Here is a 24,745-nt window from a genome sequence, read left to right as displayed (position 1 = left end):
TTCCTCAGACATTCCTCCCCCCTAGGCCCTTATCTCGCTCACCAAACAATGACGCCTCTTACTATTTTTGCTCAAACCCAACGACGATCGAGACATTCAAACACGCGTCAAAGAGTATGCTCTGCTAAGTGTTAACCCGAAGCGCTAATGAAATATTTAATTTAGGAATGACATATTCCCCTTCATATCCGTACTTGCCATGCAACCAGTTTATGAACATGTCACAGGCAATGTTTAGATCTTCAAAGTTACAGGATACATCGTTTTTTTAGACTTTTACCTTGCAATGCTCTTCAGTTGAAACTCAGGACCATTCGCTTAAAACAATTTAATTGGCAATGGGTTCGTCTCCTACTTAAAAACTGCGACGTGCAATAGCTTTTTTTAAAGACATTAATCATAATTTAAAGTACAACCGTTGCAATGATTAAATCATAACTTCCCGTATCATGCAACTTAGCTGAGGATGAAACAAAGGAGGGCGACGCGGAAGGTAATTAAAATCGACAATTTTGAATTCCGGCTGATTTACAATCTCACGACTTCTTTGAAAAATGAACAATCCTCGGCTCATGCTTATTAGACGTACCAAACTCTGTTAATTTAGGATGTTTTATCCAGGTGCAAATGTTAACCTACATTTTACCTCCAACAAAACCCAAAATATTAAATAATGCCATCAACCCTTTAATCCAGCTGAGGAGGAAGAGAAGGAGGAAGAAGAAGACAAAGAGGAGGGTGAGAATTTTCTTCAAATTAGTTTTTTTTTTTATCCCAAGCATGAAATGTCCCCTTACGACCCACCCAAATTTTAAGTTCAAACATTTTTCGCACCCAGGATTTTTTATTTAATCATCATAATGAAATCACCCATTTGGTTCTTGCGTATATAAAATTTTTCAATATTTCATAGGCACCAATGCCCTAGTCGGGAAAAATAGTCCATTATAGTATACCAGTCCTCAAGCTAATGTAAATTTCTAACGATAGCAAACATTACAACTTTGCTCTTTGACTTCATCTTTGGACTAGCTGAGGAAACAAAAGAAGAAGAGGGTGAAGCTGAGGGTGAGCGTCTTAAAATCCTACCTTCTCCACTCTAAATCCCATGTTATTCCGCCTTTTTTTACAACAAACATTCAATTTATGATCACATATGTTAACCATCAAACGTATTTTGATACTCTTCAGTCGCGTATGATCTGACAGGGTTAACCTTCATTCCGCTTTAATCTCCTCAAGATTTTTGATTTGACAGCGAAATCAAATCTAATATGGACGTCACGCTTAGCTACAGGAAAATCCCAAAATGTATTCTTTCATGTAATTGTGTTTCTTTCCGTAACTCAATGCCCAACATAGCTGAAACTGAGGAAGAAAAGGAAGCTGAAGAAGTAAAGGGTGAGGCTAAAACAAAATCACCAATAATGTCCTTCAGAATATTTTTGCGCGCTACAATTGTAAATAACTACTTTGTGGAATGCACCACATGACTAAATTCTATTATCTAACGCCGGCCTAGAATAGGGAAAATACCAAATGTTTATCGAAAGTTTATGACAAGTTAATTATATTCCTTTCGTAACTCATTACGCAACAAAGCTGAACCTGAGGAAGAAAAGAAGGAGGAAGCGGAAGTAGTCAAGGGTGAGGCCAAGGCAAAACACTTTTGCAGTAAAAGCACACAAATAGCCGGATTCTTTGAACGATTTGAGCACTATAAACAGCTGCTTTGTGGAGGACACTAGATTGCAAAATTCTGTAAGGATTTGATGCCTTGCTATAGAAAATCCCAAAATGTATTCGTATCATAGAACTATATATATAACTATATGTAACTTATTTCGCAATAAAGATAAGCCCAAGGAAGAAAAGACGGAAGAAGCTGAAGAAGTAGACGGTGAGACCAAAACGAAATCATTTTCAGTGCAGAGTGTATACAGTAGATATCATCAGTTGCTTTGTGGACGACATGACGTTTCTTATTTCTACAATTCTCTGATTCGTAGCACGATCGCATTATATAATCATATTTCTTTTCGTAATTCATAACGCAATGTAGCTGAACCGGAAGAGGAAAAAAAGGAAGAAGCGGAAGAAGTTGAGGGTGAGGCCAAAACTAGACAAAAACGCTTTGATAAAAACACCCTAGTTGCCGATAGAATTCATCTAACGTTTTGTGAGCACCACATAAACAACTTCTTTATATAAGAAATAACATCTCCAATTTCTATAATTATTTGTAAATCCTCAAATGTAGTGAGTAATCGAATTCCCTTTCCTAACTCATTGCGCAACAAGCTGAAAGTGAGGTAGAAGAGAAAGATGAGGAGAAAGCAGCAGAGGGTGAGCCTGCACTAAACAAAATTCACCACGATAACTGAATCCGTTGAAGATTTTTGCGCACTTCATAAATGTATGAATGCCCGCTTAAAGGCTGTATGCACTAAATTTGATGTCGATGATGATCTAATGCTCGCGAGATGCAAAAAAGTACCAAAATGTATTCGTAATGTCGTAATGTAATTCAACAAAAGCCGAAACTGAGGAAGATAAGAAGGATGAAGAAGAAGGCGAGGGTGAGGTTGAAATAAAAGCTGCTTAATGATAAAATCCTACACGCCAACGAATCTGCGCGCTACATAAGTATTACTGCTGCTCTGAGCATTGCCCCATCCGCAGCAAAGAGTATTGATAAGCACATTCCCACAATTTATGCTTTAAGTGCTTCTACATAGAGAAAAATACAAATGAAGTATAATTAAAGAAAATTATCTGAAATTTCACATGCTAACTTAGCTGAGGAAGAAGAAACCAAGGAGACAAAGGAGGAGGCAGAGGAAGTAGAGGAGAAAGAGGAGAAAGAGGAAGTAGAGGAGGAAAAGGGGGATGAAGGTACCGAAGTAGAAGGTGATGAGAATGATTTTTTGGTCGCAAAAGATTACAACGCCTTAAACGCAAATTTCGTTTTATCTACTGAAATATATGGCCAATCGTCTTCTCAAACATCTTTTATGCAAACAATAGCGGAGGGAAAAGAGGAGGAAAAGGAGGAAGAAAAGGAGGAGGAGGAAGACACAAAAGAAGGTGACAGAGGTCTCCTATATAATTAATCAAAGACGAGCGGTTGATAAAACGGATATATTAAACGCAAGGGGCTGCCATGACTTCGTAAACCGGGCCTATTCAGTTTTGAAATGCCTATAATCTACAACTGGCTAAAATCTAACAATGGGTAAATCGTTTTGACACTTTTCATGCAAACAATAGAGGAGGAAAAAGAGGAGGAAAAGGAGGAGGAAAAAGAGGATGAGGCAGACACAAAAGAAGGTGACAGACGTCTCCAACTGTATTATTCTGCTATCTGCACAAATCATAAAGTCTATCTATAAGAATACACATCATAAACTCTAAGTATCACCAACCAAATGCTTTTGGCTCGCCATATCTTTTTCATTTGTTTTGAAAAAGAATGTGGTAATAGTTTTTGCATGCAAACAACAGAGGAGGAAAAAGAGGAGGAAAAGGCAGATGAAGAAGAAACTAAAGAAGGTGACAATCGTTTAGTGCATCATGATACTTGCTCAAATTGAGATCATTTATAAGCTGCTCAAACAACAACGTTTGACCTGAAAGGGCAAAATAAAACATGTGTAAATGCTTCCGCACAGCTAGTAGATTATCAGGCGTGCTACGTGAGCACAGTTGAACGACGCAAACAATTAACACTGTAAATTGAATTATCCAGCCGAGGTAGAGGAAGAAGAAGAAACAGAGGAAAAGGACACAAAAACAAAAGAAGATGACACAAGAGAAAGCGATGGTAATCTCTCTAGCCTTACGGATACTTCGAGCACGTCTTCGTGTTGTATCATATCTTCACCATTTTTCATTTTGTACAAAGGTGAAGATGCTTCTCTCAAATAAGAACGCAATACTGTTGAAGGCTGATTCTTTAATCAAATTGTTTTATAATTTTTACAACGCGTAGCCGAGGACCAAAAGGAGGATGACGAAGCTGACAAAGCAGAAGGTGACCTGTCCTACAAAACATGACAGCTTGCACAACTGCTTGAAATATACATCTGCACGGGTTGAAAATGCAAAAGCTTTTAACTTTCCGCAGCTCCATTGATTAGACCGAATACCAGAACCAAGCAATAGAAAATTCATCAACCATTCTGCACGTATAGGTGGTGATTGCTACCATGAAATACTATGAACTACAACTCTATCTTGTACATAGTAGTGTAATGTCAGGCTTCGCATGTGCTCCGGTTACCGCGCCCATACTTGACTTTGAGTTCATCAACTCGGCTGACCCTTCCTTACTTCAAGTTCAGCTCTTCGGAATCGAAATTCCCATCTTATACACCCTGTGCAGCTTTTTTTCCGAGCAGTCCCCTTGCACACACCGTACATGTACACCCTACTGGTCGCTTGCTTGGCGCCACCCCACAGGAGCTGTTGGAGCCATGTACATTGCACGTAATCAATCATGGCACAACAGTGTCAGCAACATACCGTGTTACAGTCTCCCCTGTAGCGTTCCGCATACAGTGACTTCTATGTTCTTTTGTAACGTAGATGAGGACGATAAGGAGGCAGAGGAGTCAGCCGAAGCTGACGGTGAGATTATCATCGTAAATGTAGCAGGTGTAGAATCGGGTTATGGTTGTTCCTTTTTTGGCTTGGGTTCACTGTCTATTTTTGGTACTAACATTTAAAGGCTTAAGGATCACTTTCACTTACGAAGTTAAGGCCTTGGGTCGGTTTTGATCTCTAACCATTGGAACAGGTGATGGGCAATAGTTGTATAGCCTTGGCCGGTTGGGGCTTCATCTGCACACTGCTGCTTATTGTCATATACATGCCGCTCATGACTAGCTTGGCTTGGTCTGCGAGTAATGAATGAGATGTTTAGATGTTTGTCTCAACTTTTATTCGACTTAGCAGCTGCAGACGATAAGAAGGAAGAAAAGGAAGATGAGGAGACTGGTAAGACAATATTCTTACCTAAGTAAAGCGTGGCCGATAGGGATTGCAATGTTGCAGTAACGCCAAAGAAGCTTTTATCTAAACGCAAAATCTCGCCGTCATTTTCAATTATGAAACACCTTATTCTAATGTGCCCAGGTTATCATGTGTCAAACTGGAGAAGATAATTATACAAACTAGGGAAGATAAGAGAATCATAAATCTGCCACTACGAACTGCTCGCTTTGTAACGAGGAACAAATCGTCAATTTTTAATTTCAGATGATACCGCCTGAAAAAGGTTCTGGACACCTTGCAGCCCAATCTGTCGGTTAGCATGTGAAGGCAGACCACGATTAGTTACACGTACCCTTACGCCTCACCTTGTTGACTTTGTTGACCCGAAGTTGGGTAAATTGTTGACCCGAAGTTGGGTGAATTGTTGACATGGAGTTGGTCGATATGCTAGAAGAAAAGTTAGGGTTGTGGTAATAGCACAGATAACCAATAGAATTTAAAAGACACTTAAACGGAATTCTATCATTTGATCTCCAACGCATTCGTAGAAGAGGAGGAGAGTAAGGAGGAAGAGAGTAAAGAAGAAAGTAAGGAGGAGGACAAAGTAGATGGTGCCGGTAAGGCTGCCAGAAAATTAGCTTCATACATCTAAAAACACAGCGCTTGAATAGCATTTAATCCCTAATGTTTAGCAATTTTTTGCCGAAATTTTTCAATCAACATGTATTCGACGTATCAACTCTAAGTCTTATTCCTTGATCTTTCAATACATTCCTAGAAGAGGAAGAGAAGGACGAGGACAAAAAAGATGAGGCCGGTAAGATTTCAACCAAACTTGATGTTAGCTAGCCATGTCTTTAACAGCGGAAACATGACCATGACAAGCAATCGCATTCTCGAAATGATTTCATGCTCTGTGTGGAAAAAAATACATGCCTGTGTGTAAACAGATCATGTCGATGCCTTGTCGTTTGGAATCATATTGTCTTTTTACGCATCACAGAAGATGTGAAAGAGGAAGAGAAGGAAGAAACAAAGGAAGATGCACATGGTAACTTTGCATCTGATTCTGGGAAATATCATTATTCAACTTTCAAAACATTTCATTGAGTAATACCCTTAAATCACAGTTTTGAAGCAAAAGACTATACACATTGCAAACGTGCATCTTATTTTGGCAAATCGCAATTGTTCAGACATATCATGTATTGTGGCAGCTAGGAAAGATGCATTGTCATAACTAAATCACTTACGTTGGGCTTTCATCACCGCTGTGAAGTTCAGATTGACATTGTCTTTTCATACATCACAGAAGATGTGAAAAAGGAAGATAAGGAGGAAACAAAGGAAGCTGCACATGGTAAACGTGCGTCCCGTTTTGGAAAATCATTATTGAACGTATTCAGACCTTTCATTTATTTTTAGGAAAGATATCCATTACCTAAATTCACCATTTTGGACTTTGGTCACCGTTATGAGGTTAAGATTGACATTGTCTTTTCATACATCACAGAAGATGTGAAAAAGGAAGATAAGAAAAAGGAAGATAAGGAAGAAACAAAGAAAGATGCACACGGTAAAACGTGCATCTTATTCTGGCAAACCAATATTCAGTGTATTATGCTAAAACAGTTCCTTCATTATCAGCAGAGGTAAAATGATTTGCAAATGTTCTAGATTTAGTCGCCATTTTGAAGTTTGGATTGACATTGTTTTTGACATTGTCTTTTCCAACATCACAGAAGATGTGAAAAAGGCAGATGAGAAAAAGGAAGATAAGAAAGAAGCAAAGAAAGATGCACACGGTAAAACGTGCATCTTATTCTGGCAAATCAATATTCAGTGTATTATGCTTAAACAGTTCCTTCATTATCAGTAGAGGTAAAATATAGATAGCTTGAATCAATGTTTCAGATTTAGTCACAATTTTGAAGTTTGGATTGACTTTGTTTTTTGACATTGTCTTTTCCAACATCACAGAAGATGTGAAAAAGGAAGATAAGAAAAAGGAGGATAAGGAAGAAGCAAAGAAAGATGCACACGGTAAAACGTGCATCTTGTTCTGGCAAACTAATATTCAGTGTATTATGCTAAAACAGTACCTTCATTATCGGCAGAGGTAAAATGATGCGCTTGAATCAAAAGTTTTAGATTCAGTCGTCATTTTGAAGTTTGGATTGACTTTGTTTTTTGACATTGTCTTTTCCAACATCACAGAAGATGTGAAAAAGGAAGATGAGAAAAAGGAAGATAAGGAAGAAACAAAGAAAGATGCACACGGTAAAACGTGCATCTTATTCTGGCAAATCGACATTGAGTGTATTATGCTAAAACGGTTCCTTTATTATCATCAGAGGTAGAATGATTCCCTTAAATCAAATGTTTTAGATTTAGTTACCATTCTGAAGTTTAGATTGACTATGTTTTTGACATTGTCTTTTCCAACATCACAGAAGATGAGAAAAAGGAAGATGTGAAAAAGGAAGATGAGAAAAAGGAAGATGTGAAAAAGGAAGATAAGAAAAAGGAGGATAAGGAAGAAACAAAGAAAGGTGCACACGGTAAAACGTGCATCTTATTCTGGCAAATCGACATTGAGTCTATTTTGCTAAAACGGTTCCTTCATTATCAGCAGAGGTAAAATGATTCGCTTAAATCAAATGTTGTAGATTTAGTCAACATTTTGAAGTTTGGATTGACATTGTCTTTTCACACATCACAGAAGATGTGAAAAAGGGAGATGAGAAAAAGGAGGCTAAGGAAGAGACAAAGAAAGATGCACACGGTAAAACGTGCATCTTATTCTGGCAAACCAATATTCAGTGTATTAAGCTAAAACAGTTGCATTATTATCATCAGAGGTAAAATGATTCACTTAAATCAAATGTTTTAGATTTAGTCACCATTTTGAAGTTCGGATTGACTTTGTTTTTTGACATTGTCTTTTCCAACATCACAGAAGATGTGAAAAAGGAAGATGTGAAAAAGGAAGATGAGAAAAAGGAGGATAAGGAAGAAACAAAGAAAGATGCACACGGTAAAACGTGCATCTTATTCTGGCAAATCAATATTGAGCGTATGATGCTAAAACGGTTCCTTAATTATCAGCAGAGGTAAAATTATATGCTTAGATTCAATGTTTAGATTTGGTCACTATTTTGAAGTTTGGATTGCCATTGTCTTTTTCACACATCACAGAAGATGATAAAAAGGAGGATAAGGAAGAAGAAAAGGAAGATGCACCTGGTTAACGTGCATCTCATATGCATTCTGACAAATCAGCGTTTACCTCAAGATCTCAAAATCTTTCCTTCGGTATCGACAGAAATTAATGCATACAACTTATACCGGTTTGAACTTTCAAATGACATTGTCTTTCTGTACATCACAGAAGATGAGAAAGATGAGAAAAAGGAGGATAAGGAAGAAACAAAGGAAGATGCACATGGTATTTTTTTGCAAAATTATTATGAAACTTCTGAAGACACCACCGGCTATTGTTTTATCCTCAAATTGATAAATTTGATACTTCCTGCTTCAGTAGATACTGTTCTCGTGGTAGAAAGCAAAACTGCTACAGTAGGAAATGTATATTCCGTGTTCTCTTAGCTAACTAAAATTGCCAAACTCACGATCCTTTACTTCTCAGTAATAAATATTGCAGCAACTTATTGTCGAGTTTGTCTGACCAGGGCTTCCTTTCTTTTTGTTCGTTTGTCAATGAGGGCTGAAGTCTAGTCATGTCTAGTTTACCTTTCTCACGAGAGACGCGTGTGTCAAATCCGCTCATTGTTTACAATCTAGCCGAGCCAGCAGCTGAGGAAAAAGCTGACAAAACTGAAGAACACGGTAAGATTCCGTGGCTCATTGGCATTGGCTCGGCTTTGACTAGGCTTTGTTTGTTTCTTGTACTCGATTAAATAACATCTTTTGGGACCTGTGACAAATGGGAACCACAGTTGATACTCAATTTGTGTTGGCAATGCTAGCTAGAGATCACTCAGTATTTTTTGAATCCGTTTTTATTGGCACCCTTCTTTACAACAATTATAGAATTGAACTGCTATTGGAAGGTGTTTATTCGGCCTGAAAGAATTCTTTGCTAATTTCTAACACAGATGAGCTTGAGGACGGAGACGATAAAGTCAATGGTCACGGTAAGCATAGTGTGACTAGCAAAATGTTCACTAGATCACTATAGACGACACACAGCCTTGTCTATGAACGCTGCTGTCAGTTCTATAATGATTGCATAATGCTTGCATCCCTCAATGATGGCATGACTTGTGATGTATAGAGACAGACCAGACGTTGTGGCGCCAGACGTCGCGACGCAGACACAAAATTCTCACCAGAGACCAGTTAATAACCGTGTCATACCCCTGCAGATTGTCTGACCTTCCATTTATTAATACCGGCAGGGATTTCATAATACAATTAAATCGCCATATTCAAGTTCGGGTTGTAAATGTAATATTCTACATAGTCTAGGGCTGTTGATAAATTGTTCTGGAAACAAAATACATTCTATATGATGTTTTGCTCCACTGGCAACATTATTGTAAAAGATTTCTTTGATCTTTTTCTGCGACCAAAGACGATAAGGAGGACGCCAAGGACGATGATGATGAAGGTGACTGAAAGACTATGTTTTGCTGTTGTGAAATGGGCGGACAAAACCATTTCTTGAGAACTGTACTGTGTCATCAAAACATTGCTGTTATCACAAACTGCAGTCCTGCGCTAGAAGATGTAAGCTTAGGCCCTGTTTAAACTTTGGACGAATAACACATCTCTATAACATTGCTATAGAACGTTTGAAGGGGTTTGTTCATTTTTGGGGTAAAGAACTCCTTGATAATGAAATAGGTACAAACATACATTCCCATTGTTCCCTGCTCCCCAAGCGGAAAAAGATGACGACACAAAAGTTGACGGAGATGGTAAGACTGACCCTATTTCTTGGCTTCGTAAGCAAAGTCTTGCTTGAAAACATTAAGAAGTTGTCATTGATACCAGATATCAATTGTGAATGGATGTTCCTTCTTCGCTTATCTATACGAAATATTTGCAATATCTCGGGTGCTCTCCAATAGTGTTTGCGATAGCTTGCCTAACCGTCTATCTGAATACGGCCATTGTCACTAAGATTTTCAAAATTATGTCTCCAGATAACGGCAAGTAGTTATTTACGTTACCAATACATTTAGATATTTTAATGAGCTATAGACATTGTCGTTTGCAGCAGTAGCAATAGCAAGCCAATAGCAGTAGAATTAGCTGTAGTAGCACTAGCCGCAAAAGTAGTTGTAGTGATCATAATAATGACGTACCAATATCAATTTTTTTTCCTTCAACTACCCATAGCAATTTTACAGCAATTTTTGTTTGACGCCTATGCGTAAGCCGTTACATCTGAAGATAAACAAGAGCAATCTCTGTATGAGTGTGATTATCACCCTGCAGGTTTAACCGGTTATCATGAGTTATATTATTCAGGACCTACCTTACCTCGTTCCGTGATGGTTCATGTCTTCCTTTTATCCCCTTCAGACGACAAGGGTGAAGACAAAGTAGATGGTCACGGTAAGACCTTACACCCATCAATGCCCTATTGTTGTACCCTAACGTTAGGCATTAGGGATCCACATAGTTCAACTACTTAAGAATAGAATTGATCGCGAGCTTGACCCAACGGTGGTGACAACCAAAACGAATTTGGCATTTTGTGGACCTCAGCACACAACACCCACATTTCCTTACGTCCTTTTAAAACTTTATCAAGACTTGCTTGTGGGAACGGTCTGTCGAGCTGTGACATCTTTCCCATACTTTTTGTATCTCGAATTTTTCTTCATGCAACGTAGACGAGTCTGAGGAAGCCGATAAGGAAGATGAGGGTAAGACGTGTTATGATTAATGTCTCACAGACATCGCTTCTTCGCCACCCTGAGAAGCTTAGGTAACTTCCTTTTTGAGCACAGGTGCCACTTTCCTTTAACCCATACTTTCCTTTGATACGGTTCTCTCATGGACCGCTGTGCCACATGCATGATTCTTTCCACCCTGGCCTTTTCTCTGCAAGAGTGGACAATCATGACCAACTAGCTTTTTCCCATCCATACGTTAGCTGTTTTCTTTATTTGTTGATCCCTGTTTATGCTGCTTGACCTCTCTCCACAGAGGAAATATAGAAGAAAAGCATGGTATGTAACGCCAACGGAAACATACTGTGTTTCTTTTGGTAACATATCCGATTCGATATGTTGACTTACTTTCTCACTACCTTTGCTTTTCTATACCATACTCGATGATATATTTATGCCACTTTTTCCTTTTCAGTGCCTCATTAGAATCTGGCTCCGGTATGCTTAGCGCTACTGTACTCACGCATACGTTTGTTATCTCTCTGCTTGAGACCACCGCTTCGTTTGTTGTTTTGAAGCACAGTCTATCTAACATGGAAGCAGAGGTGCCATAACTTGAAGAGGAGGTTATCGTTATGGCGACTTCTGCTTCGCTCCCACAAAACTACAATTCTGACAGATAAAACACACGGCAGCCAGCAATGCGCCGCTGCACTGACTGCTGTTGTACAGTTTGACATGTGTGGTTTCGCTTGGCCTGCACCATTTATCTACTTGTACATGTGTTTGATACGTTTTTGTCGATATTTATGTTTCTATTCTATATAGCCGTGGTATTTCTTTAAACAATATCTTTCACACATACAGATTGCTCTAATATATTGATATGTTTTATGTACACTTTTATGTTTGTCTCTCTTGAGAACTTGAAAACACTAGTACGACAGACATTTATCAGAATCCGGTCGGTAACTTTGATATTGGATGAACTATGTGAAGGCAAGAGTATACTAGAAGAATTGGACTGAAAGTAAGACGAAATTGAACGCTTTTCGAAACAGGAAGAAGCTTGAAAGAGGTCGTTGACGAGAGATCGCCCGCCAAATCATCGTCCGCTCCCCACGCCGCAGTCGTCACCAAGACCATCACAAAAACCATCGTTCAGTCCGTGCCCAAGCTCATTGGTGGAGGTAAGTGTGACGTACACATCACGTGATGTTATTTCTTCTTGGTTTATCAGCCCTTGGTTACAAAGTTTCTATGTTGCTTTGAAGTTTTATGTGCTTTAGTATCATAGTAGAACGTGGATGGATCTGGTGCTTTTAAGGTAAGATTTGGATGTCAATTTATGACTTTAACCTCCCAGTACAGATGACATCACCTTTCTGTTGAAGTTTTGTCAAAAATGACTCGCATGATGAGGAGGCCCATAAGGTAGAAAACTGAATGAATCTTTTTCACTTAGCTTCACTCCTTGGCCTTATTAGTATTCAGTACACCATCCAATTTAAGCCGTTTGGCTCTGAAAAATGTATTTCTACTACGGCATCCGCTCATGGACATAGCGGCTTGTAAATTTCTGAAAATGATCGATATCTATGTCTAATATCTTTTAAACATTTGCAATGGTAGAATTTTTTTAGCTTAAAGCAGCTTCGGTTCATGGTAATTGGTATTGAGCGTTCCATTTCTTGGTCATTATTCGGTTACTAATTCGTATTGGCAGTTTTCACTTTTAATTCAATACCTGGTGAAAGAATGCCCAGAGATAAAAGTGTCAGAGATGATAATATGACGTAGATATATGACAGTCCAGGTTTGGAAACCGTCGCGTGACCAGTGGTTGTGTGATCTTCCGTAGTGACTTAAATTGGACCGGAAAGATGCTGCGTTCGCATATTCGCACTTCAAGTGACTTTGTACATAATTGATGGGTATTGAGTGTGTTTTCTGTCCCCAGCGGATTTAAGGCGAGCAGATAAAGCCTACCGTAAACTGCTGCCCACAGGTACATTTGTATCACAGAAATCATGAGAAACACTCAATCCGCCACGCAGCAATAAAATGCAGCATAACCGTCATCGTTAATCGTACATACAAGCATTACGATCACTAGATGACTTCATATTGAAGTTCATAATATCATACACAAGAGGGGTAACTTAAGAACTCGGACCAATTGCGAAAACAGAGTTTGCAGCAGCAGATCTATAATGATGTGCAAATCATAATGTCTGTGGAGTCTGTGGTCTTGTTAAGGTATCGTCTGGTAAGGGACTTTCAACATTCAACATTCGAAACTTAATCAGAGTGGATTAGATTCAAAACATCACCAGATGGTCTCCGCGCAGAAAGACCTCGTATTTCTTAAACTGCCCACTTCAAAACCATGTTTTGGGGTCAACTAGGGATTTAGCCTCATTGAAGCCACCGCCGAATATGCCCTTATTATACAGCACTGATTTAATGGGATTTCTCTGACCAACACTTCGGTAAAAACTAAACAACAGAGCAGATGAAATGTTCTCTAGGTTTAATCATTGTGGAATGGATAAGCCTCGACGTCTCTTTCAATTGATAGCTGCTGACAGAGAGATGGGCTGTTTGAAACACGTGGACTCCAGTCATCCTCTTAAATCGCCAACATAATCTGCTAAACCATTCCAGTGTACGTGACAGCTTTATACTGACAAGAACTGCTAGCAAATAATTTTAAGTGCAGATAGGTCACTAGATTGAGTAGCTGAAGACCGTCTTGAAATAGTACAAGGGGAATCAGGAATTTGTCTTTATCCAGACTGTTCGCTATTAAGTGAATGTTGTCCACACCCAACTAGACTCTTACATCACTTTACGTCTCCGCCAAACTAGACTGGGGAGCTACATCCCGCAACCGGCTCTCTCTCAATTAAACCGCCGGGCCCCTTTACGATCCATGCCGCTGACAACTTTTCTCATAAGAAATACCCGGCCAACAGCAAGCAGGTGTGCTGGATGTTTAGAGGACGGCTGGATGTTTTATAGGGGGAAAGACACAACTCATGCCCCCCCCCCCCCCCCCCGCTAGACTAGTCTGTAAATGTTGGCTAAGTCTCATCCTAGACGAGATTTCTGTCGTAGCGTCACGTCCACAGTTTCCTCATGGGATCAGACCAAACCTGTCTAAACATTTGCCCTGCATGTGAATCACGGCGATATTTCGGGAGAGAGGTTCTGGAAAATATTTACCTTGACTTGGCGTTTTGACTACTTTCTTGTGAGACCGCGTGGAACAGATTTTGTTGCGGACGCGGAGGCATGTTGCCAAGGGGAGGGGCGGCTCGGTGTCGGGCTGAGAGATTGCGTTTGAAATAAGTGCATTTAATTTGTCTGGACCTTTCAAAGGGGTGTGTGTCTGTGAACCGTTTTCATTTCACGGCAAATGTTTCTATTACTTTCCCATGGATAACGCCCTCAGAGGGAGTGGGAGTTGATGACATAACGTATTTTCATGTTGATGACAGCGAGGTATGTCATGGAGTAATGTTCAAACGTCTACTGTTGTGGATTCTTTTATCATTCGAGCGCTCTCTTGGCATATTAATTATATCATTGGGCCGGAGCTGGGTTAGTGATTACGAAAAAAGCTGTCCGGAGAGTTTGTGTACTATGTGTAAGTTCCTCTTCCAGATACTGGACATCTAACCACCCAGGTTTGAAAATGAGACGAGCCCTTGGCGTGGCAAACATATTTCCCTACCACATCCGGGAAGTTGACTTACGTGTGCTTTGGTACGAGTCTGCGTAGAAAGTTTACAGATTTAACAGACGCTTTCTTGGAAATGACTTCCAGATGTAACATTAACATTGTCTCTAAAAAACGTGAACACACAACTCGAATGTTTAGGGTTTTATTTGGTCATGGTGTTCACCAAATTCGGCCATTCAGTACTTTCGGATTAAGCAAATTGAAGTTCACGTTCAATGTCATACCCCGATGAACCCATTACTATAATGACCTCACACAAAATGTGTTCTGTCTGGATGGCTGTACGTGTACGTGACACACTAAAACAATGGCGGCAGCGGGCTGGTAGCGTGGAGTCTGGGGCAGTGTAAAATTGAACATTAACAAAAAGGGCGTTCCGCGACTAAAAACTTGGGGAGATTACTGATTGAAAAGACAGAACGTTGCGGCAGTCCGCCTGCTTGTACATCGGTCATAATTCCTGGCTTAAACCCAATCCTAAGAATTAACTAACATGTCTACGGAATCTAACACAGACGTATATACAGACGGTGAAGCACACGCAAGGGGTTATCGACAAACCGTGAACTTCAATCGAAATGTGAAAAATGCTAATTGATAATCCAATCATGAGTCCGTCGGGACGTTTGTGACACATGGGGTGTATATTAGGGGAGTGTACGTGGATGTCTGGCGGGATGAAAGCAATCTTCCGCCGAAGTATTCGTTGTTTCTGGCAGAGTCGTTCAGTGACAGGTTTAGACTACAATGCCACAATATAAATAGAAGCTTGCGGTCTAAGAGGCCAAGTTGTTGTAAAAGACGTCATTTGAAGGGTATATATATTATTTCAGATCACCGTTGATATTAACTGCACGCGCCACTTTTGCTGGTCTTGAGAAAATCGGCCATATTTAATACGTTTTACGTACCCAAGCAAGTTTGACCTCCCTAATTGCTCTCAAGGAAATGTTTCATCCAATCTGGATTATTCTCAACTATTACAAAGTTGACATTACATATTTCTGTTATATATCCCATGCCAAACGAAGTAACCTATGTGTAATAGCCCGTATTGTCGACGATGTAGAGATTTTTGAGTCCTTGAGACGATCATTGATACAAATATGGCAAACTTCATGCTAGATCTGCCATGTCTGTAACTATCATTTACTGTCAATTATTATCAAACTGATACAAATTGATTGAACTACACTTATCATTTGGTTAACCTGTAAGATCCAGCCATGAAAATTTCGACAACGTTCCTGTAAGGCGTAAGGGCATTTAGGCCATTATGGTAGGTAGATCCTAGATTTCCCAGTCTAGTCTATTAGCACGGCAGGTTGGTGCACCATGGCACCAAACTCACCTCACGTCCCTCTATAATCCTCCCTTATCCCCTCCAATTCTTCATGCCTTGGTAAGTCGCTTCCTAAAAACCACTTAACCCATTTCCTTTCACGCCGTGAAGTACTTAGTATTCTGGAAGAGGAATTCTCTGGCAGTGACAATAACTAATGATCTTGTGTAGAAAATCTCCCGTTGGACAGCACCCAGCTAACCTGGCCGCCAGGGCTGAAGTTGATCGGCACTGTAGGCTTCTATCCCCGACTGGCCAGGTAAACCCACCCTGGGATTTTTTTTTAAACAATTAACAGCCCTGTTGCTAAGGGGTTTTCTCCTGGGGGCTGTGGCAAAATTTCCTCGGGGGCAGGTTGGCACTGGTGCCGAAGAGCTGACCTGTGTAGGTCCTGGTCACAGTCTGGATTCCACGTTAGCGCTCAGCTCGCTGAACAGGAACAGGCTTTAAAGTCAGCAGATCTAACTACAAATCTCGCGTTAGCTGCCCGCTCGATCGGAGGGAATTGGAGGCAGTTTGCATGAATAGGCAATTACGACTCAATACCTAATGCCATCTTGGATATCTGCTATTCGATGAGGCTATTCCTCGGGCAGGTAGTTGCACGAGTTCGAATCGGGGATTGCGGTCATTCAGGTGCGAAAATGGAGTCCACCTTCTTGACCTGTTATATAGGGCTGGGCGCAGGTGATACACGGGCGTTTTGAGAGAGGCAGCGGAAAGGGAATTGAAAATACAATTTGTAGACCTGTGCGACGATTGGTCGTTGGTAATAAAAGTATTTATGTTTAGCCATAAGTATGGCTCAACATATTGTTTTCTCTCATGTTTCTTCTCCTGTCAAATCTTCAAATCGATTCATCTCTGTCATTTTTTGACAAAATGACCTGAAATTTGGTACAGAGGTAATGTAGGCAAAAACCAATGTACGTTCTTTTCCTTTTTTTGATATTGACCTTGAAAGTGATTTTATTGAGGTTTTTAGGCTATTTTTAGCATATCTTGGCCTCCTGCGCCCTTGTATTTCAACCGAATGACCTGAAATTTGCTGTATATGTGGCTTGAACAAATATTTAAAGGACTACATTCCCATTTTTGGCATACATATATTCAAAACGATTTATTTTGGGCTTTCTTGACAATATTTGCCACTTCTGTCACTTTCAATACTACATATGACCTACAGGTCATTGACCCCGAGTGCCTTGCACCTGGCCAAGCTTGAAGTTTGCTTACGAGGAGGAAAGACCGGACATAAACATTTAACGTGATTATCGGGAAAACACCATGTTCCCTTAAACTCAGTGGTTAAATTGCAGTTTAGGAAATTTTATAACAGAAAACAAGTTAAATCAATGATTTTGTGAATGTTTATTCTAGCATTAGTTATTCCAGATATTTTCAAACTCCAAATTCTTCAACACAACACGGGAGATCGTTTCTCCTCAGACTGGCGCGACACTCCTGTCAAAATTGATTGATGATCTCTCTCTGCCGCCGACTTCATACATGATCAAAGGCGGGTGGTAGGCGGTGCCTTCCTACATGTCCTACGTACGGGCGTATGGATCGTAGAATTCGGCAAAAAAGGAATGATTAGGCCAGTAGAGTCAGTCCCCGGTAAGGTCAATGATTCGCCCCTTTGCGCTAGCTTGTAACGTTAAATGAATGTACCCTCTGGTGGCCAAACTTCACTGACAAACTTTCTCCCTATTATCATCATGAGCTTGCGTTAGTCTGGTACTAGTGACTATTATGTGCCGGGAATGTTTATCTATCGCACGCCTTGGAAGGAAGTTCAACCATGCTAAATGGTCGGCCGTTGCGAAAATTTGGAATCCCATGCTGTTGATTTTTGTGATTGAATCTGTAAGAAAATATATTTTCATGTCGTTCATGTTTTTGGGACGGACGCCGGGACGGGGTGAATTTTTTCTATCATTTTCGTCCCGTTAGTAATGCAAATCGAATCGTGTTGCACAAGAGGCAAAACACTAAAAACGTGGGTCTTGTGGAGTGTTTTGGAGCGGGAAAATGCCGGATATTAGCGGTGCCGAACAGTGTACATCGTCGCGCGCGGGTGACGCTCCGTCAAAACAAATCCGCTGGTGGTCTAGCGCGGCCACCGAAAATAGGCAGAAACACACAGGAGGACTTATCACCTTCGTTTATGAGGGCAATTGTGAAAATCTTTTGTTACAAATTGTTCGAACATTGAAACATTTGGATAGATGGTTTGAAACTGTTCTAAATAAAGAGATTTTTGTGTAGTTACGTTCGAAATGTTTCCAACGTATGTGAAATGAGTTCAAACATGTTATAAGTTTCAATTCTAATTGTTTGAACACTTTAGAACTGTTGTGACTTAGACATTCTTTTAATCAAAATAGTTCAAACATATTACAAATATTATATTACAACCCTCTCGGTGACTTTGAATTGACCCAAATATGTTGTTTTTGGTCATTTCCTTCGTCTCCTGTCAAATCTTCATATGTATACTATGGAAAACTTCATTCTTCCCTGGGGCTGATCTTTTTTAATTCAATTTTGAACTGGGTTGATTATGCGCAAGAGTGTAATTTTCAGCGGATATTTTTCGACTGGTTTACATGGAAATGGCACGGAATATCCCATTCTTGCAAGGGGAGGATTCTTTAATTATTTCTTTCAATTTTGAGCTGGAATGATTATGAAAAAGTCCATTCTTTAGCAGAAGTGTTAATCAATTAGTGGATATGGTTGTGGACTGGTCCATATTGTGTTGAGGTGCTACTGGAAGACTCAGTTTTGGACTGGGGTGATTCATTTTTTTAGTGCAAGTATTTTAGAATGGTCCATTGTTATTTGGGGAGAGTCCATTTTTTGCATGGCGAGGAGTATGGCTAAACATGCTGTATTTGCTCGCAAATGTTGCCTTTCTAGTATCGGTTTATTTTTGCTGCACTGCTGTGCGCGTAAGTAGGGCTCTCGCCTCCGGTGGATTGCTAATCAGGTCATAAAGGGACTATTGTATATGGAGGGTGCAATTCAACAGATCTAGAATGGGATCGCTTGATGAAGAGGACGAATGCAACACCATGATTAGAACATCTGCATGTATGTCCATGTGAAAGTAAGCCGCCATATTGGTCCATCCTGACAGAAGTATGTTGTCGGACGTGAACGTTTTGACAGTGATGACCCCTGTCTGTGATGCTACATATTTGTTAGCCTTCCCATCTGTCCGAACACGCCCACCATCTGCCTAGCAGCAAACTCCGGCCACATCCAGAATGTCGATTCCCAAAATTGACCACGCGCGCGCATATACATATCATTATCAGGGCCTGGCGGGTTGCGCTAGCTGCGTGCCAAAACCTTCTGCCGCATTGCACCACAAGTTTGGGCCGTAAAACATCCGGGCGGGCGGTGAGAAATGGGAGAGCGCTCGGGTCACGTGGAGAACTCGGAGGATATCGAGCGGCCATGCTCAGGGTGATGACAAGGTCACGACTTCTGTGACCTTTCCAATGGTTCCTCCATGACCCTATTGCAAACGTACAGAGTCCACAGACCCTGCTATATGGACATGTGAACCCAAATCAGCTCAGTCGCGCTCAGTGACAGTTTCCCATCGCAGAGATGTTCACGTATGTAGATTTAGAATAGCGATCGATCCCAGCACGTCTTTATCGGCCTTTATGTGAAAAGAGACATGATGTGTGGCTGCCATTTTATTTCCTTTAGAAGGATCATAGGGGCCATTGACCCGTGCTGATGGTGCGGCACTTCTAAAACGCGTATCTGGCATAGATTTTCAGCATAGCTTAAATGACAGAGATGAGGACTTTTAAAACAACGGTTCCTATTTGTACTGTCATCGAAGGACGTACTAAATATAGGCTCTAATAAATTACAACTCATCCAAATTTGATTCTGTACTAAAGGGAAGGAATCCTCATCCCAATAACAGAAAGGTTTTGTTTAATAACAGATATAATGTTTTTATCATTTAACTTTTCTGTGTGGATCCGTCTCCATCATACCCTCATTTGTTAGTCATTCATATTTATTTCATTCCCTCTCCTTCCGTCCGCAATATTGGGCTATACCTTCCACGTACTGCGGCCACATGGTAATGGCGCACCGTGCGGAAGTTAAATGAACTGCATGTGTATGTGTCAGTGGCTCTCGGCTGATACAATATTATTTCCCTTGCATGGCCGTTCAAAGCTTTTGCGGGTTAAAAAGATTACGTAGACTTCTATAGATTGATTGATACTGTGTCTCTGTAATCATTCTTTGAATGTAAAATCAGAGTCTTGTCCTGAAAAAAGTATTCAAAATTTCGGTTGTTTCAATTTTGTTCAATCAACACTCTTCTGTGTGATGACTATGGGTCTCAGCAAATAAACGTGAAAAAACATTGACTACTTTCTGTTTATAGACACCGTTAATCCGCTGCTCTGGGAACATGTTAGTGTGAATGTCAAAATCAGTCTCTGATATCATCATATGACATTTTATAGACGTGTAGAGGAAACTTTATTGTAGACGTTCGTTCTCTTTTTATTTCAGGACAAGACATTACCACATGAATGTATTTATCTTGCTTTCGACACCTTTATTTTAGACACTATTGTTAACGTATTGCTATACTCCACCATACCTGCACCCAGGATGGACACTACTGTTCAAGGCCGTCTCAGAGACCGGTGGACCCGTGTTCTCTCACTGGGAGACCGAGGGCAAGACCAACGAGCCCACAGGCGAGCCCGTACGGCTGGATGTTGCCGACCCCTACCGTTACAAGAGCAGTATCATCGACAACTGGGAACAATACAGTATACAGGAGGTAAATGACTTCCTGATTAGGTCTACCTCATGTTTAGATGTTCTGGAGTTTTCTTTTATTAACCAACCAACCAACCAACCAACCAGCCAGCCAACCAACCGACCAACCATTCAATCATCAAAAACATGATTATATATGTTTAATGTCTTCCTACCATGATTCATAGTTAATGATCATTCAAAGGACCATGAATACATCCCATCCTACATTTGTTTCAAATGAAGAAATGAATGAAAAACAAAAATATTGGGAAAAGGTGTTTCAAAACAGTATTTAAAGCAGTGTGAAATAAGGTGGTCTATGGGCCAAAATTGGCTGGTAGTTGGTGTAAACAGTCTGAACTTTTGTCCTCGGTAACAGGTCAAAGTGGTGCTGTACAAGGATAACGAGGAGGTGCTGGTCCTGCGCTTTGACGCGGAGGGAACCAACAAGTCTGACTGGTACAGCCAGGACCGCCTGATCGAGTCTCCCTTCATCGACCTCTCTCCAGACAAGAAGGCCAACGGCTTCTCCTTCCAGGGACAGAGAGACGGCAAGATCGCCAGGTGAGACTTCCGCTGTTCACCGGTCTAGTACCAGCCCATCGGGGGCTCCCTGGGATCTCCTCGGTACTAGGAGTGTTACTTGCCCGCCCATGTCCTTCTGCTACCTTCGGAAAAGCCAAAATGACTGGTTCTACTTCCCACTGCTAGGTGGCGCTGCAGTGAGACCATATGTGGCCGTAAACGTGGCTAAGCGTGTACTAGTATCCCCCCTCATTACTTGAGTAGATTTTCTGATCCATAGACATAGACATTATTATCCATACATATACTAACCTAACCTAACTACGAATGCGCCCTTTTCCCCGTATACCAGGACCATGTTCATCGATGGCGGTGTAGACCATGGGTGGTTCGTAGTCATCGACAAGCCTGACAACGCGCCTTGGGCCAAGAAGGCAGCTGTTCCCCACTTCCTGTATTCCACAACTGACCAGTGCGTCAACTGGAACGATGGTGAGCATTTCAGCACCTAGGACAGGGTAGCACAACTGGTCCAGAAGAACCATACTGTAAATGCATTTAAGTTCGCGTGGTTTTTATTTCGCGGTAGGAGAACATGTTCGCGGTAGTTTTAAGTTCGCGTTTGAAACAATAGTAGTGCTACAGTCATAGGTGGGCAAAAAGTTTCGCGGTGGTTTTAAGTTTGCGCTGAAGAGTTCCCCGCGAAAACCGCGAGCATAAAACCACCGCGAACATTTCTGCATTTACAGCATTGCTGATCCTCTTTCTTGCAGTATGCCGTGTTAGATGAATTGTTTGGGGGTTTCTCTAGTCCCTCTAGATTAAGATAGTCCACTGTCTCCAAATCTTGGACAGGAATGCTTTTGGCAGGGCAGCAATTTAAGGTTCTCTTGTCAGTCACAGCGTCATGTAGTCAATGTGGCAACTATATGTATACATATATCGTACCATTTTAGTGAATTTCTAATTTTGAATGAGATAAAAAAAACTGATTGCTGAATTACTTAGGAAGATGAATATACAATAGCTTTGTGGCACAATTTTAGAGTATTTCAGGGGTTGCTTTTGATTCTCATTATCCCGGTTTCTCTTTTCCAGCCGCAGACGTCGGACAAGCTGACGTCTTGGCAATCTTCGCCCTCGGCTTCGGCGCAAATGACGAAGACGAGGAAGATTAGAAACCAAGTAAGTAGTCTGTAAAATAACTAAATGTAAGAATCCTCACATGTATGTACTTAACTTGTATGTCTTGTACTACAAAAAAATTGTGATTGGTTAAGAATGGGTTTAGCTGTAGAGTTTAGGAACGTTTTTCATTACAGTTTCGATGACGATTATAGTTGACAGTTTCGATTCCAAATGAATATCAGAATTGTCATGCAAGTGAATTGGAGCAAAAGCTATCTGTACATTGCGATAGGGATATACATGTGTATGCTTGTAAAGTGATCAACACTCAAGTAGTGGTAACGTTACAGAGGAATCGTGTGACATTGTATTGTTTTTGGAGAAACAAATCGCACTACTCGCGTACAAATATATGATTATCAACAATATATAATACACAGGCAAAGAGTCGTACACAAGAATCGTGTCACAATGAAACATTGCAGTGAGTCCTTCCATTTCTTTTACAGAATTACAGTATTCACTTCAGAGATGCCACATGGGGGATTGGAACAACAGCGACTGTAGGGGACGCAAGGCTTGGGCTTCACAAAGTTGCCAACAACAACGAAATTTAACATTCTGACACACAGCCATGACGACTGAAAAACCGTTACCAACAAAGCAGCTAAGAATTATACAAAAGCAGCCATCACAAGCGTGATTCAGAGATAATGTATGGGAGGGAAACCGCCTTGTCGTCAGGAAATACTTCCAACAAACTCCTCACATAGTTGGTTACTGCGTACATAATAGCGTAGACAACGTTTAGTTTAGGAGACCAAATGTGTGACTGCAACTCACTCATGAGCGGCTCGTTTAGACATAGGTTGGACTTATTTCCTACAAAGGCTCGAAGGAATGGAATTTCAACGGGGATATCAAGAAATAATGACTGTAAACATCTTTACACGGGTCATGGTTGAAAAGAAAGTTCAAAGGACGGTCAAATATGACCAAAAACTGACCTGACCACCTCTGCTAGCTTCTGATGCTCTGCTTATACTCGCTTGATCTCCGTGCATGAGTAGTAGGTAGGTGGGCTACCAAGTCGGCATTTCTAAAACTTTGTCATTATTCGTGTTGAAATTCTGCAAATTGACAGCGGAGGACAGAATGGTGGTCGTGAAGAGAGCGCCAGCGAGACATTACGTGGGAAGGTTGTGTAGAGATGTAGCTTTGAAGCAGAAGGATAACGGTTTGCAAACTTGAGACGACGGGAAAAATCAACAAGGCGGATTTCCTCCTGTATAGTTTCTTGACATTACATCAACACAGAATGCTTGCTGATATTATAATACCTACAACAAAAAAGTAGTCAATGCTTTTAATAGACTCCACACAAGTGCAAGACAAATTTCTATGCTGTAGAGCAAATTTAGCAACTCTTGCTGTAAGGAACCCGCTGATGTAGACAGTGTCAGGTAAAGAAACAAGACTCTCTGAATCACGATAGGACAGGGACTCAAAGTTTAAGAAACTCTTCCAAAGTGAGAGAATTTTCAGGTGCAGCTGCTTTCAAGTGTGGTGCTGGTTAAGTAAATACCAACAACGTTAAGAGAAAAAGTCAACTAGACTTCACTGCCTTATAAAATGTACGCTCCTTTTCCTTGGCGAGTCCTGTTAGTCCTGCGGTATCTGGCACGAGTGGATTTGTTTTGTTGTGCCTTTTTCAAGTAGCATGCTAGAACCACTACCCAACAACTTGGGGAACAAGTGACAAATAATGAATAAAAAAATTGGAATCGTAATTATGGCAATAGTAGCTTTTCTGCGTATCGGAAACAAAGTTGTATATCTGTAGTCATGTTTATCATTAGATATTAGGAGTAATAAAATAACTAACATTTTCATTGAGACTCCAAACTAATGACTGGCTTGCACAGTGCCGTTCGGTTATATTTGCAAGGTGATAGCCTCTACCTGCCTGTCATATCTAATGTAGACTTGCTGCTCGCTGCATTGCCAATTTGGGCTACCTACCTGGCAAGTATAGCAGGGGGTACTGCAAGCTAGTATTCCTATCAAAGACAGTACAGTATAATTCATCTTCACTGGGTCCAGATTGCAAAGAATGATGTAATAATAATAACAATCTACTGCAAACGACATTCAAAGAATGTTCCAATTTACTCAGATCTCTATGTGCAGTGTCTCGGTGAAAATAAACGTGTCGTACTGGATAACAACACCTCACTTTGTCCTTGTGGTCTTGTCTGTGACGTGTCACTTTTCGTGTGTGAGGCACTTTCAGCGTAGGGCATTGGCAGAATGGCACTGAAG

General features: G+C 40.7%; 1 protein-coding gene across 50 annotated transcripts in view; it reads left to right on the top strand.

Annotated features, from left to right (window-relative positions):
* LOC136427510 (neurofilament medium polypeptide-like) overlaps nucleotides 1-24,653 on the top strand; it is a 47,253-nt gene extending 22,600 nt beyond the window's left edge. The window contains exons 16-54 of one of the 50 annotated variants that reach the window (XM_066416412.1): nucleotides 461-493; nucleotides 697-738; nucleotides 1,033-1,068; nucleotides 1,363-1,401; nucleotides 1,603-1,647; nucleotides 2,063-2,107; nucleotides 2,302-2,346; nucleotides 2,800-2,910; nucleotides 3,028-3,087; nucleotides 3,271-3,330; nucleotides 3,505-3,552; nucleotides 3,749-3,823; nucleotides 3,992-4,033; nucleotides 4,588-4,629; nucleotides 4,954-4,998; nucleotides 5,544-5,612; nucleotides 5,774-5,812; nucleotides 5,999-6,046; nucleotides 6,308-6,361; nucleotides 6,509-6,571; nucleotides 6,738-6,800; nucleotides 6,976-7,038; nucleotides 7,213-7,275; nucleotides 7,449-7,556; nucleotides 7,718-7,780; nucleotides 7,955-8,032; nucleotides 8,387-8,443; nucleotides 8,800-8,844; nucleotides 9,114-9,152; nucleotides 9,593-9,628; nucleotides 9,903-9,938; nucleotides 10,549-10,581; nucleotides 10,863-10,895; nucleotides 11,924-12,052; nucleotides 20,614-20,789; nucleotides 21,150-21,334; nucleotides 21,648-21,787; nucleotides 22,394-22,480; nucleotides 22,933-24,653. In XM_066416412.1, coding sequence (XP_066272509.1) covers nucleotides 461-493; nucleotides 697-738; nucleotides 1,033-1,068; nucleotides 1,363-1,401; nucleotides 1,603-1,647; nucleotides 2,063-2,107; nucleotides 2,302-2,346; nucleotides 2,800-2,910; nucleotides 3,028-3,087; nucleotides 3,271-3,330; nucleotides 3,505-3,552; nucleotides 3,749-3,823; nucleotides 3,992-4,033; nucleotides 4,588-4,629; nucleotides 4,954-4,998; nucleotides 5,544-5,612; nucleotides 5,774-5,812; nucleotides 5,999-6,046; nucleotides 6,308-6,361; nucleotides 6,509-6,571; nucleotides 6,738-6,800; nucleotides 6,976-7,038; nucleotides 7,213-7,275; nucleotides 7,449-7,556; nucleotides 7,718-7,780; nucleotides 7,955-8,032; nucleotides 8,387-8,443; nucleotides 8,800-8,844; nucleotides 9,114-9,152; nucleotides 9,593-9,628; nucleotides 9,903-9,938; nucleotides 10,549-10,581; nucleotides 10,863-10,895; nucleotides 11,924-12,052; nucleotides 20,614-20,789; nucleotides 21,150-21,334; nucleotides 21,648-21,787; nucleotides 22,394-22,473 — 2,468 coding nt within the window. In that variant the 3' untranslated portion in view covers nucleotides 22,474-22,480; nucleotides 22,933-24,653. Of the gene's footprint in view, nucleotides 1-460; nucleotides 494-696; nucleotides 739-1,032; nucleotides 1,069-1,362; nucleotides 1,402-1,602; nucleotides 1,648-2,062; nucleotides 2,108-2,301; nucleotides 2,347-2,537; nucleotides 2,580-2,799; nucleotides 2,911-3,027; nucleotides 3,088-3,270; nucleotides 3,331-3,504; nucleotides 3,553-3,748; nucleotides 3,824-3,991; nucleotides 4,034-4,587; nucleotides 4,630-4,953; nucleotides 4,999-5,543; nucleotides 5,613-5,773; nucleotides 5,813-5,998; nucleotides 6,047-6,307; nucleotides 6,362-6,508; nucleotides 6,572-6,737; nucleotides 6,801-6,975; nucleotides 7,039-7,212; nucleotides 7,276-7,448; nucleotides 7,557-7,717; nucleotides 7,781-7,954; nucleotides 8,033-8,386; nucleotides 8,444-8,799; nucleotides 8,845-9,113; nucleotides 9,153-9,592; nucleotides 9,629-9,902; nucleotides 9,939-10,548; nucleotides 10,582-10,862; nucleotides 10,896-11,923; nucleotides 12,053-20,613; nucleotides 20,790-21,149; nucleotides 21,335-21,647; nucleotides 21,788-22,393; nucleotides 22,481-22,932 lie in introns of all 50 variants that reach the window. The other 49 variants (XM_066416413.1, XM_066416415.1, XM_066416414.1 and 46 more) reach the window with 49 other exon arrangements.
* The last annotated feature ends 92 nt before the right edge of the window (nucleotides 24,654-24,745 follow it).

Source organism: Branchiostoma lanceolatum, chromosome 2, assembly GCF_035083965.1.
Source record: "Branchiostoma lanceolatum isolate klBraLanc5 chromosome 2, klBraLanc5.hap2, whole genome shotgun sequence".
NCBI classification, from domain to species: domain Eukaryota; kingdom Metazoa; phylum Chordata; class Leptocardii; order Amphioxiformes; family Branchiostomatidae; genus Branchiostoma; species Branchiostoma lanceolatum.
This window is presented reverse-complemented; position numbering and strand designations above follow the sequence as displayed.